Source organism: Chiroxiphia lanceolata, chromosome 25 (genome assembly GCF_009829145.1).
Source record: "Chiroxiphia lanceolata isolate bChiLan1 chromosome 25, bChiLan1.pri, whole genome shotgun sequence".
Classification (NCBI taxonomy): domain Eukaryota; kingdom Metazoa; phylum Chordata; class Aves; order Passeriformes; family Pipridae; genus Chiroxiphia; species Chiroxiphia lanceolata.
In genome coordinates, this window is record NC_045661.1 from 5,781,326 (window position 1) to 5,793,411 (window position 12,086).

Sequence of the window (12,086 nt, forward strand, 5' to 3'; positions counted from 1 at the left end):
CCCCAGGAACTGTTTGGCTTTGGCATTCCATCCCTGACTGCCATAGGAACTCCCAGGAAAAGAGACAAACACACCCAGTCAGCTTTCATGGAACTTTTAATCAAAATAACTTTTATCAATAAACATATTACAAAATCACAGAGGAAAATTTTAAATCCTACATTCTACAACTCAACATTATGAATATTTAAACATATTTCCAAACAGTCTAAAAGCAGAACAATGGGAACTTTTTATCAAAATAACCTTTATCAATAAACATATTATGAAATCACAGAGGAAAATTTTAAATCCTAAATTTTACAACTCAACATTGTGCATATTTAAACATATTTAGAAACAGTCTAAAAACAGAACAATGTGAACTTTTTATCAAAATAACCCTTATCAATAAACGTATTATAAAATCACAGAGGAACAGTCTAAATCCTAAATTTTACAACTCAACATTGTGAATATTTAAACATATTTAGAAACAGTCTAAAACCAGAACAATGTGAACTTTTTATCAAAATAACATTTATCAATAAACGTATTATGAAATCACAGAGGAAAATTTTAAATCCTAAATTTTACAACTCAACATTGTGAATATTTAAACATATTTAGAAACAGCCTAAAACCAGAACAATGTGAACTTTTTATCAAAATAACCTTTATCAATAAACGTATTATAAAATCACAGAGGAAAATTTTAAATCCTAAATTCTAAAACTCAACATTGTGAATATTTAAACATATTTCCAAACAGTCTAAAAGCAGAACAATGTGAACTTTTTATCAAAATAACCTTTATCAATAAACATATTATAAAATCACAGAGGAAAATTTTAAATCCTAAATTTTACAACTCAACATTGTGCATATTTAAACATATTTCCAAACAGTCTAAAACCAGAACAATGTGAACTTTTTATCAAAATAACATTTATCAATAAACGTATTATGAAATCACAGAGGAAAATTTTAAATCCTAAATTTTACAACTCAACACTGTGAATATTTAAACATATTTCCAAACAGTCTAAAACCAGAACAATGGGAACTTGAATACAAAACAAACTTCTTATCTTTTACGTAACAAACTCTACTTAAGTAACAAAACCTATGGCAGCCTATCTTCCACGAAACAATAGCTACAATTAAAACTAACTCCAAAAATTTAACACTCAACACTTGAAGAACTGGAGCGATAATTCGTCTTCCAAACTTTGTGTTTCCTTCATCAACGCTTACGTGGTCTTTTCCTTTTAACTGTGTTAGACTGATCTTCGTGATCAGTGTAATCCTCCCGTAGACGTCTCTGCCAATTAGAAAAAGGAAATCCTCACTTTGAAACAATACCCACCAATGTGCAATTTTAGTACACACCCCCAGCCAACCTGTCGGGACACCCAAGGCAGCAGCAGCAGGAGATCCTGGGATCTGGGAGATCCTTCGGCATTCCAAGACCCTTGGTCTGGAGAGTGCTTTTGAACCTCAAGCTGCAAAAGGTACTGGAGGTTCCTTGCTCCTCTGGCTGTGGCCTCACAGTTGTTTCAAAATCCCTTTGGAAGCTCCCAGCTGGACAGGCACAAACTCTGACGTGCCCCCTGAGATCCCTTTGGCTGCTCAGCCTTAGGGGTGGGCAATCAAATTCCTGCCACACTTCTCTGGAGCTGCTCAGGAGCTCAGGGGCTGGAGATTCCCATAGTGCACGACTGTGTCAGACACTACAGAGGTGTCACTGACTGCCTTCGTCTGCTTAAAAACACTTAGTAATTCCCCAGCTAGGGGGCACTGACACAGTTCCCCAAAATCCTAATCCCATCTGTACCTCACACACAGCAGCACCTGGGCAGGGACAGAGCCAAGGAGTGGCACCAGTTAAATGACGCAGAAGATGCGAGATCAGACTGTGCCACCAGATCACCAACAGACTCCGGCCCCACCCAGTCTTTCCTTAACCCTTCCCCCGCAGCAGCCGGGGTTTCCCTAAGCAGGTCTGGGGTGAGTTTCTCCCTCCCTCAGCCCCCTGCCTGTCACACCCGGGACAGCCCCGCGAGGCAGCTCCTGTCCCACGCCAGGACAGCACCTCGCACCAGTTCTCCCACCTTGAGGGCCGCCACCGCTGGCCTCGGGGTCGCCGCCTTTGAAGAGGAGCCACAGCATGGGACACTGTAAGAGAGACAGGACAAGTGATTCCAGCTTTGCTGCTGTTTCAGACTCAGCCAGGATCAGAAATGCCTTGCATAGCTTTGGAGGGAACTGGGCACACTTGAGAAGGCAATCCAACTCCACCCCCAGTTCTGCCCTCACCATAAGACTCACTAGCACCCCATCTGACACTGAGGCAGACTGAATCCTAACTCCGGGGACAGAGCAAGAAGTTTTCATCAAGAATGAAACCCAACCCCAGTCCCAGCCACCTGCTCCTGCTGCCCTCTGGGAAACTAAAAATCAAGGACCAGCCCTGCAGAATGGCAGTCCCTGGCAGGCTCAGGACACACGAACTGAGGCCTACCTGTTCACTGTCTGCTCTTGTTGGTGCTTTTCCTTCTCATATTTGGGCTTCAGTCCAAAAGTCTGAACGTAGTCGATAGTTCCAAGTGCCTGACAGAAGTTGTCCACTAGATGTCCAATAAGGGACTTGCCATCTTCCTGCAGAAGAACAAACTGGGGTTTCAGTCTCAAATGGTCACAGGCAGAAGTTCAGAAACCTTTGCGTTTAATTTGGAAAGGAACTGATTCCTTGGCCAGAGCCAAAACACTATTGTAAAGAAAAGCTGTGAAGCAACTGGATTTACCCTTAATAGAAAAGCTGAAATCTAGAAATAATTATGAAGCTTTGCATGGAAATGGACAACAAACTCAGCAGTGTCCCAGTGCTATTTGTGACACTGCCATTAAACCAGGATGGTGCAATCTGGGAGAGCTGCATTTTGCCTTTTGCCCTGAGAGGCCCCAGACATGTCAGAGCTGAAGCTGCTGCTGAACTCACCAGTTTGATGAGTTCCAACAGCTCAATCACAGATGAGGTGAGCAGATGATACACAGCTCCATTTTCCAACAGAGCAAGTAAAAATGGTTCAAGGAGATTTCCCTGGGCGATGTAACAGTTATAGAGCTCATCTCTCAGGCCAATTATCTTCTTTATAAACTGAAAAGCACCTGTATGAAGAGAGAAATTCAAGCATTTAATAGCATGCCCGGGCTCCAGTCCAGAAATTCATTCCCATGAATTCTGAGTCCACGTGTCCACTGACACTGGAACACCCTCAACACAGGACACATGAAGCCTCAAAGAAGGAAATCACCACAGTTTTATACTCACTCAAGGCCAGAAATGTGTGTTTGGAATTCATCAAGACCAGGACTCTTCTTAGCAAATCCCTGCTGATAATGTAATGCCTCATGTGCTCCTTATGCCATTCCACACAAAAAGTGAGGAGCTTCAAAATTAAGGCAAGCAGTTTTGCCACTTGATAGTTATCTACAAGAAAAATTAATGCCTTCAATTAAGCAAACAAACCAAATAATGTATTGTCATGCACACCAAGGTCAGTTCCTGTTATAGTTCCTGGCATGTTTTTAGTGGACTTTTGCTTCAGGAAGCGGAATGTTGGGTCAGAACAAAACACAACTGTGGCTTTTTTGCCCTTACAGCAAATATTCTTTAAAATTATATAAGTCAAACTGGTACACCATTAACACCACACATCAAGGAGGTGCATCTTTTCCGAAGAACAGCATCAAGCTCTGTCAACATTCAGAGCTGCAAGAAAGGGCTGAAAACTGCTGCCCACAAGAACTCCTGTCCCCGGAGGAGCAGCAGCTTTCCCCAAGTGTATTTCCAGCTGCCCTCACAAGCTGATTGCTGGGACCAGCACTGTCAGTCACTGATAAACATTAAAAGCCTAAAAGGGGGGGGAAAATAAAACTTCTCATTACCTATTTCACATGTACCTTCCATTGCATTGGCCGAAAGTGGAGCAGTCAGAACAGGAATACAGCAGGTGTAGAAGAAATTGAGAAATTCGAATACTTGTGAAGCCTAAGACAGAGAATCATTTCCTTAAACACTGGCCTTCACACACACCTTTTAAATAAGAAAGGACAGTAACAGCAGAAACAGCCTACAAAGAATTCTCTTGGCTCCTTCAGCTCTGCCTGGATCTCTCTGGCTGGGCCTGCAGCATTGTCTGCACTCAACAAAGATCCACTTCTTTCTTTGGGGAAAATCTGAGAGACATCCAGCCAACCTCACTGTCACCAGGAGGGTCCCCACCATGGGTGCAAATATATCCTGGAAACCCATCAATGACCCCAAGTGCTTGACAAAGTGTCCTTAAACCATTCTCAAGTGCAGGAATTATGTCATGACAACCTGCAAACCTTTTCATAGCTATTCCTGCACATTCCAATGGATTAAAACATGGATTGGGTTTCTCAGGGACTCTCCTGGATTCTGTTCTTTCTAGATTTCTCCCCCAGCCAGCAGGAGCTCTGCCCATACAGGGCTGTGTCACTGAAACCCAGCGCTGCTTGGCTTAATCCCAACCCTGTGCCCCACACACACCTTTCCTGAGCAAAGGGAGTGGGAACTTCAGCTTGTTTTATAGTTTCTTTAAATTCAGTATCAGACCACACACAACACCCAAGAAATCACCCAAAAATGAAAACTCTTTTTTATCCTCTGCCCACAAAATCAGCAATAGAGGATCTCAGGGGTTTAACTTTGCTGAGACAGTGATGTGTCCTCAGCCCTTCGTATTTTCTTACCTCAGCTGCACGCAGCAGATTCCCTGGATCGAGCAGAGTGCACAGCACATCCATCAGCTGCTCAGCTCCTCCAGACTCGGGATCAGAATGGCAGATCAGCTGCTCAATGACTAAACTGATCAGGTCAGTATCCTGCAAAAAAACCCAAACAAAGAATAATTAGATACAAAAGTGGAATGAGTTCCCTTGTTTTTATCGGGTTTGTTTGTTTGTTTTAATAAAAATTACAATGAAATAGAAAAATGGAGATTTTGTTTGGCTGGTTTGTTTCCTGTTTGCCCTAAGACTGGTATATTCAACAAAGTCCAAACCACTTTTACTTACAGGGTCACTCTGCTGGGCCTCTTTCATTACAAATTCTTGGACCATGAATGGACAAAAGTCTGCTAGATCAGACAAGATGTCTGTGGCAGCAGCTCTAACTTGCAGATCATCCATTCCCTAACAAAAAAGAAATTAATTTGCCAGGGCAAATCAAGTTTGGGATTTATTATCAGGTAAAGCTGCAAAGAAAAGGGAGTTAAAAGGTTTGGGAACGTTTCATTACAAAGTTTCTATGAGAAACATGTATATGTAACTATATTGCAGAAAAACAACAGTAAACCAACAACATCTTTTCCCCACTCTTTCCCTCCTTTAGAAAGGACACAAAGCTTTCTGTGAGCCTAATGGTCCTAATTTAGGCAGGAAACATTCCCATTGTGCCACTGGCTCCAGTATCTGAGACACTGATCTTCTGTACATGTTCTCCACAATTTATTCATATTGTACTCAAGGACCAACTGTACAAATCAATTGGTCCAAAAGTTTCTGTGCTTATTTTCAGGCAACAAGAAAGAATAATTTTCCTTAAGGGCTGTGATTTTCTCTGAGAGCAGCACAACTTCTGAGCCCAACACAGCAATGCCCCAGGCCACATTTGGACTGGTCTGGCCCTCACAAAGAATAGTAAGATTAAGCCTTGTCTGATCCTTGAACATCTACAGCACTTCAGTGTTTTCCCAGCAGTCCTTGTCCCTTGGTCAGTTCACAGGTTGTTACTCCAGGATAGAAACCCCCTGGAATTTTGTGGTTTTGAGGAACAGCAGCACTGACACATGGATTGCAATGGTCAGACAGCAACAGCTGCTTCAGCCAAAGGAGTTAAAAAATTACATTTTCCCACAGCTGATTAGGACATATTAATCTGCTAACAACAGGATTCCATGATCTTTTGGGTAGGAACCAGCTGATAGTTCAAGATTGTCTAAAAATCCTTCTTTGGCCCTGCTCCAACAACAACCTCAATGGCAACAGTAAAAATCACCAGAGCACTCAAGTCGGGGCCTTCAGAGAGCTGTGGGCAGCTTTTGGGTTCTGAACGTTCCAAGCAACTTCCACCCTCAGCAGACCCAAGCTGTCCCAGCAAACTGACACAGGAGTGCTCAGCAGACTGAAAACCTGCTTCAATGGCCATGGGATTTTCTAGTTTGATTAAAATCAGCTCAAAGTTTTCACTTACTATTAGAATTTCAAGAGTTGGAAGAATTCCCAACTTGGCCGATCTTTGTAGAAATTTCTCTCTCCTCTGATAGTATATGAGGGAACAGGCACAGAGTTCCTTGAGAAAGTTAACCTGTTGCATAGGAAAAAATAATTTCAGGAGTATTTGAGTCAGAAAACTCTCTGAAAAGGAGGAAACGGTTCCAATTTGTAGCAGAGTTTGAGTCCTGGTTGGGATGGACTTCCCAGAAAATGGTATTGTTTTAGTTCTGTCTCCTCCAACATTTACCAACATCAATAAAGGAAAGCAAAACAAAGTAAACACACAGAGAAAGAATAAATGAAGATGCTGGGCTTGAGCTCAGAAAGAAAGAGTGTCACCTTGTAGCTTTTTTATCACCCTGGCTTAGGAAGGATTGATTCTCCAGCCAGGCCTGAAGGAAAAAAGCCTTCCTTGCTGAAAGTGAGCTTTGAACAGGGAGTTTAAGCGGCTAAATGTGTTCAAGGATAAATACAGTTTGGAATATATATATATATATAAGAACAATCCTCAGTCACAGGACTTTGAAGATCTTTCTGAATCAATAAAGCACAGTGAACAAAGCAATGCTGATATGACTGGAAGTCAGTGATCTGGGATGCTGAAGGGTACTGGGAGGAAAGGAGAGATTGGAGTCAAGGATGTCAGCTCAGTGCTAGTCCCTTCTGCACAATAAAATCATTATTTACCACAAATAAATCAGAGCTTATATTGCCAGAAAGATTTTTCTAGCGAGTAGAAGACTGAGCTCCCCTGGAAGTGGTTCCAGGGTTCTGGAAATACTTCAGCGGCTGCAGGAGACCTCAAAGAACTCATGGAACAATTTCACTTTTCCTACTTCATCTCTCTAATTTTCAAGCATTCGAGAAACCACTGAGAGCACAGACTTACCAATTCCAATCGTTCGTCCTCAGCCGTAGCTTCATTTGTTAATTGGACAAAAACATCAGACAAAAATTCCTCGTCTTTCTGCGTAACACACAAAAGGAACACAACTCACACAGTGCCTCTGGAAAGGCTAAACTTCCTTCTTTATAGGATCCCACATTGCCCAAAGTCCAGCTCTCCACACCTCTATTCATTTTATCCCCAAAAAGGCAAATGCCAGCGTACACATCCGGCAGGATCATTTTCCAGGTCATTGTTTCAGCATTCCCTCCATGTAGCAGAAGCAGGTCCAGGAGACCACAGCCACAGGTTAAGCTGAGCTAAAACTGCAACTACAAAGAGCCAACCAAGACACAACTTCTCCCTCGCTGCACCTGCTGCTCACACTCCACTGGGAACATCCCACCGGGATCCCTCTCCCTCTTTGGGATCTGCAGCCCTGCAAAGCATCTTTTCAGGCCACTGGGCCAGGGTGACCAGATTCACAAGTTCCCCGTTTCCCTGTTAACCTTCCTTGCAATCAAACCAGCTCCCTGACTTACAGACACTCTGCTTTGCACCTCTGGATTATTATTGGCTTTTTTTCATTCCTTCCCATGGAAGGCAGCTGTGGCATTCTCTTTGAGCAGGCTCTTTGGAATCATGGGTTCGGAATTTGTTACACACACATCACAAATTTCCCCGATCCAGAATACCAAAAGTTGCTCGTTCCCTACACACCTGTACAAACCAGCTCAAAAGGAGGATGCTGCTTAGGAATCAAAGAGAAGAACTTTAAACCCTTTACAATCCATTAAAAAATATTTAGATATTCACCTGAAATCTTCTGTTTCTAAAATACAGAATCAAAGATATGAGAAAGAAGGGGAAACATTCCCAACATTGTGCAAATGAAAGTACATGGGATTAACTGTGATCCATTGGAAATTACAGCTCCAGGCCCCAACCCTTTTAGACCAGATCAAACCCACTTACCTCCAACACTCTGAATATCTCCTCTTTCTTGCGGCGGATGAAGGAAGCAAGGATAGGAAGATAATTCTCTCCAAAATCAGGATTTGGCAAGAAGTTAGCCTGAATATACTGTGCCTGGTACATCTGGTGGAATTTTTTCTGGATTTTGGAGTCTCTGATGGGAACAATCTTCTTAAGATTGGCTCTTTTAGCTGCAAACTGCCGGTGGTGTTTGGGCTGAGCCAGCGAAGGATCATACTCCAGGCATCCGATGACATCCATAATACACTCCTTGGAGAACATCACTTCAAACAGACTTGATTTACCGAGGTGCAAAATCCCTCTCATAATTCCATGTAACTGGTGTAAGGCTTCGGTGGCCTCTGACCGCTCGCAGTCTTGGAAAAGCTCTAATAGTTTTGGAATAAAGCCTTTCCTCTTCATGGCCAGTGCCAGCTTCTCTCTGCGGCTGCATGAGGAGAGGGCAGAGGTGACTAGATCGGCGATGTCTCCAAGCCTGTTGGTCTCACAGGGAGGAAGGTCGATCAAACGCCTCCTTGCAGGCATTTCTTGCAGATGTTCCTCTTCTGACGCTGAAAGACACTGGGTGACTTCCACAGAGTGTCAAAATCCAAACACGGAGCAAGAGGGAAGCCAGAGGGAAGCTCACGCTGCGCTTGCCCCCTGTTGCTCTGCCCCTGAAGCTTCCACAGGGTTCCGTTGCCTGCAACCTCTATGATGTCACCTGCCCTCAGCTCCTGCCCTCAGGGTTCCCAAGGTTCTACATTCTAGAATGTCTTGACCAACCTACTTCTGAAACTTGAGAACTTCTAGAGCTGAGAGGAGATGTTCCAGCAGCCTTCTAGTACAGGAAGGCTGGACAGACTTTTGCCCAGGACAAGGGGCAATGGCCTTAAGCTGAGGGAGGGCAGGTTTAAATCACGTATTAGGAAGAAATTCTTTACTCTAAGGGTGGTAAGGCCCTGGCACAAGTTGCCCAGAGAGGCTGGCAGGCCTGGAAATGTGTAGTGGGTTGGCCCTGGCACCCACCAAAGCTGCTCTGCCCTCCAGAAATGGACAGGGGAGAGAAAATAGAAGAAAGGGTTCATGGGTTGAAATAAAGAAAGGGAGAGATTCCTCACCATATACCATTATGGCCAAAACAGATTTGAATTTGGGATATTAACTGAATTTATTACTAAAAAAATCATATGGGGCTGTTAAAGGGTCCTGCTGGTCACTCCCTTACTCTCCAGCTCATGGATGGGAGCCATGGATCTCAGCTGGTGTGATATTGCTGTCGCTGCACTGTTCTGGTGGCAATTGGCACTTGCTGGTCTTCAACTTGCAGCGATCCCATGATGAAGGGATCTTCTGATAGGCCAGGCAGGGTAGATAATTTTTTGATCTTCTCTGTATTCACAGTAGCTACACCAAAAGCCCATCGAAGCTCCTTTGGATCCTTGAAGCGCCCTCTCCTGAGGCAGTCAATGCCAAGGAGACACAGGGCTTCTGGGGCAGACACAATGAGGTGCTTTTCCCACTTGTTCCCTGTTAAACTCACCTCAGCCTCTAATACAGACAACTCCTGGCATCCCCCAGTCATTCCAGGGATCCAGATGGGTTCTGCTCTCCTCTGCCTCGATGGCATCAGTGTGCACTGTTCACCAGGATCTACTTTACACCTCTCTGGATCCAATATGCCAGGCCACTGAATCCACATCGTCCTGTATGCCTGGTTATCCCTTTCCTCCTCCTGGCTGAAGGCAGGGACCCTCTGTTCCTGTTCTTGGTCACAGTATTCACTGTCTGACCTTTACGATGCCAGACCAGAAGTCCTCTGTGTGCCGGGAGTGGTGCTCAGCACCCCCCCAGCAGAGCCAGCGCCGCAGGGCGCTCAGCGGGACGGGACGGACGCACAGCCACGAGAGGGGGCTCGGGGAAGGCGCAACGAAGCCAATGCAAACATCTCATCCCAAAGCTTCCCCGCTGCAGCAGGTGGAGCTGCAAGGGAGCAGCCGGGGGGCTGTGCCGGAGGGAGACCCGTGTCCCGGGGGGTCTCTGCTCCAACCCCACTCGCCTCCTGGGCCACGGTCGGGCTCGGGTGAACCGGGGGAGACCAGGAACTGAAATACTGAATTTCTTCTATCGCATGCATTTGTCCACAAGTATTTTTTCCCAGGGCTTCTTTAAATACACCTTTAAATGCCCAAAGAAGCAAAGGTTCTCATAATATTTCTTCTCTAATGCCTCTAACCGTGCACGCGTCTTGTATTGATGTGGTGGAAAAGTTGCCTGAAGTTCTGAGAAACCTTCTTGCCTTCTGAGGTTTTCCAAGGAGGATGACTTTGTTTTCAGGAAACTTTCCCATCACTGTGATTTTTATTTTTTATTTTGTTTTTAAAGTTCCTTGTGCCAGGGTGCCAGAGCTCTTACAGCCCTACTGATGATTATTGCTTAGTCCTTACTTGGAACTTTACAGGTTCTGGCAGCTCCTCCATGAACCCACTGGTGTCTGACTGGAGCTGCAGCTGCCGGACCTGCTGCTCCAGGAGCTCCACACCACGAGTGCCGGGAAAGGACCAGAGCTGGGAAGGGTCTGGAGCAGCAGGAGCGGCTGAGGGAGCTGGGGGGGCTCAGCCTGGAGAAAAGGAGGCTCAGGGGGGACCTTCTGGCTCTCTGACAGGAGGTTGCAGCCAGGTGGGATCAGGCTCTTCTCCCAAGTAAGAAGCAACAGGACAAGAGGAAATGGCCTCAAGTTGCACCAGGAATTTCTTAACCGAGAGTTCAGGGCAAAATTACTGTTGAATCTAATGGCAAGTTTTCCAGGTCCAAAGGAAGTACCTCCCTGCTGCCCTCCCAGTCCTCCTCCCTTCCTTCCAGTTTCAGGAACACACACCCAGCAGCTGGAGCAGTCTGGGCTCCTCAGCTCCTGCCAGTGAACTGTCTTCCCTTGATTAGCCATGGTGGCTCAGAAGAGGAGAGTGAGTGCGAAGAGTCCTGTGAGCTCCACAGAGCAGCAGCCTCTTCCTGCCAGATATCTGTTCTTTAATGGCTACTTACATTTTTCGAGTAGAAAAAGGCCAGCCCAGGCAAGAGATATTAAAAAGGGGCCTTTGCCAACTGCATCCTGGCCTGGCTTGACAATCCTGTCCAAGGGCACAGTGATCAGAAGCACTGGAGCATCCAGCTTCTCTCCATTCTCACCTACTCCAGGGGCTGGAAGATCCTCATGAAGCACAGATGAGCCTCGGGGGCTCCCAGGGCAGCAGCTCAGGGTGGGAAGCAGTTTATCCACCAGCAAAATCTCTTCCCTTCTCCTGACTTCCCCTCATGGAGCAACCTGTGGAGCTGCTCCTGAAGTGGCTGCCTTTTGCTGGTCTCCAGGTCCAGGGAACAGAACATCGATGGACTGAATCTTCTTTGGATCTTCCAGGACACCAAAAATGCCTAAGAATGGAAAGTTCCTTTCTCTGTCCAGGTTCCTGTCCCTGTGTGGGGTTTGCTGGGATCGGGGAGGGTGTCCCACTCCCCTCCTTGCCCTTCTCCATGGGTAGAGGGGGAGTGCCAGAGGGGGGTGGATTCAGGGGAATGTTTCCCAAGGGCATGGAGAATGGGAACTTGTACCCCAACAAGCTGCAAATCAGGCAGGGATGAGCAGACAAGGGAACACCCAAACTCAGACTGGGATGTGGAATCCTGATGGGGGGTCTGAGCATGGAGCCGCAACCAGGGTTGGACAGACAATTCAGTGCTGGGTCAGGCTGCAGGGCCTACAAATGGACCACCCTCAGCTTTTCACGGTGTAAATAGCATTACCTGGAGCCTTGGGATTGTTTTTCACATGGTCCTGGGCCTTCCTGGGCCTCTGTGTTGCCCTGGCATAGAAACACACAGGAAAAAGGGAAAGAGCACCTTTGCAGCCCTGCAGCCACACTTTCTGTAGGCTGCTCTGGGAATG

At 45.6% G+C, this 12,086-nt stretch overlaps 1 protein-coding gene across 1 annotated transcript; it reads right to left on the reverse strand.

Annotated features, from left to right (window-relative positions):
• Positions 1-765: 765 nt before the first annotated feature.
• Positions 766-8,811, reverse strand: LOC116798473 (serine/threonine-protein phosphatase 4 regulatory subunit 3B-like). The gene is made up of 11 exons (XM_032710962.1): positions 8,147-8,811; positions 7,175-7,252; positions 6,263-6,376; positions 5,086-5,202; positions 4,762-4,893; positions 3,931-4,033; positions 3,314-3,472; positions 2,981-3,150; positions 2,504-2,640; positions 2,094-2,157; positions 766-1,303 (listed from the first exon to the last, which is right to left on the reverse strand). The coding sequence occupies exons 1-11, from the start codon at positions 8,690-8,692 to the stop codon at positions 1,226-1,228; spliced, it is 1,698 nt and encodes a 565-aa protein (XP_032566853.1). The 5' UTR covers positions 8,693-8,811; the 3' UTR covers positions 766-1,225.
• Positions 8,812-12,086: the final 3,275 nt, after the last annotated feature.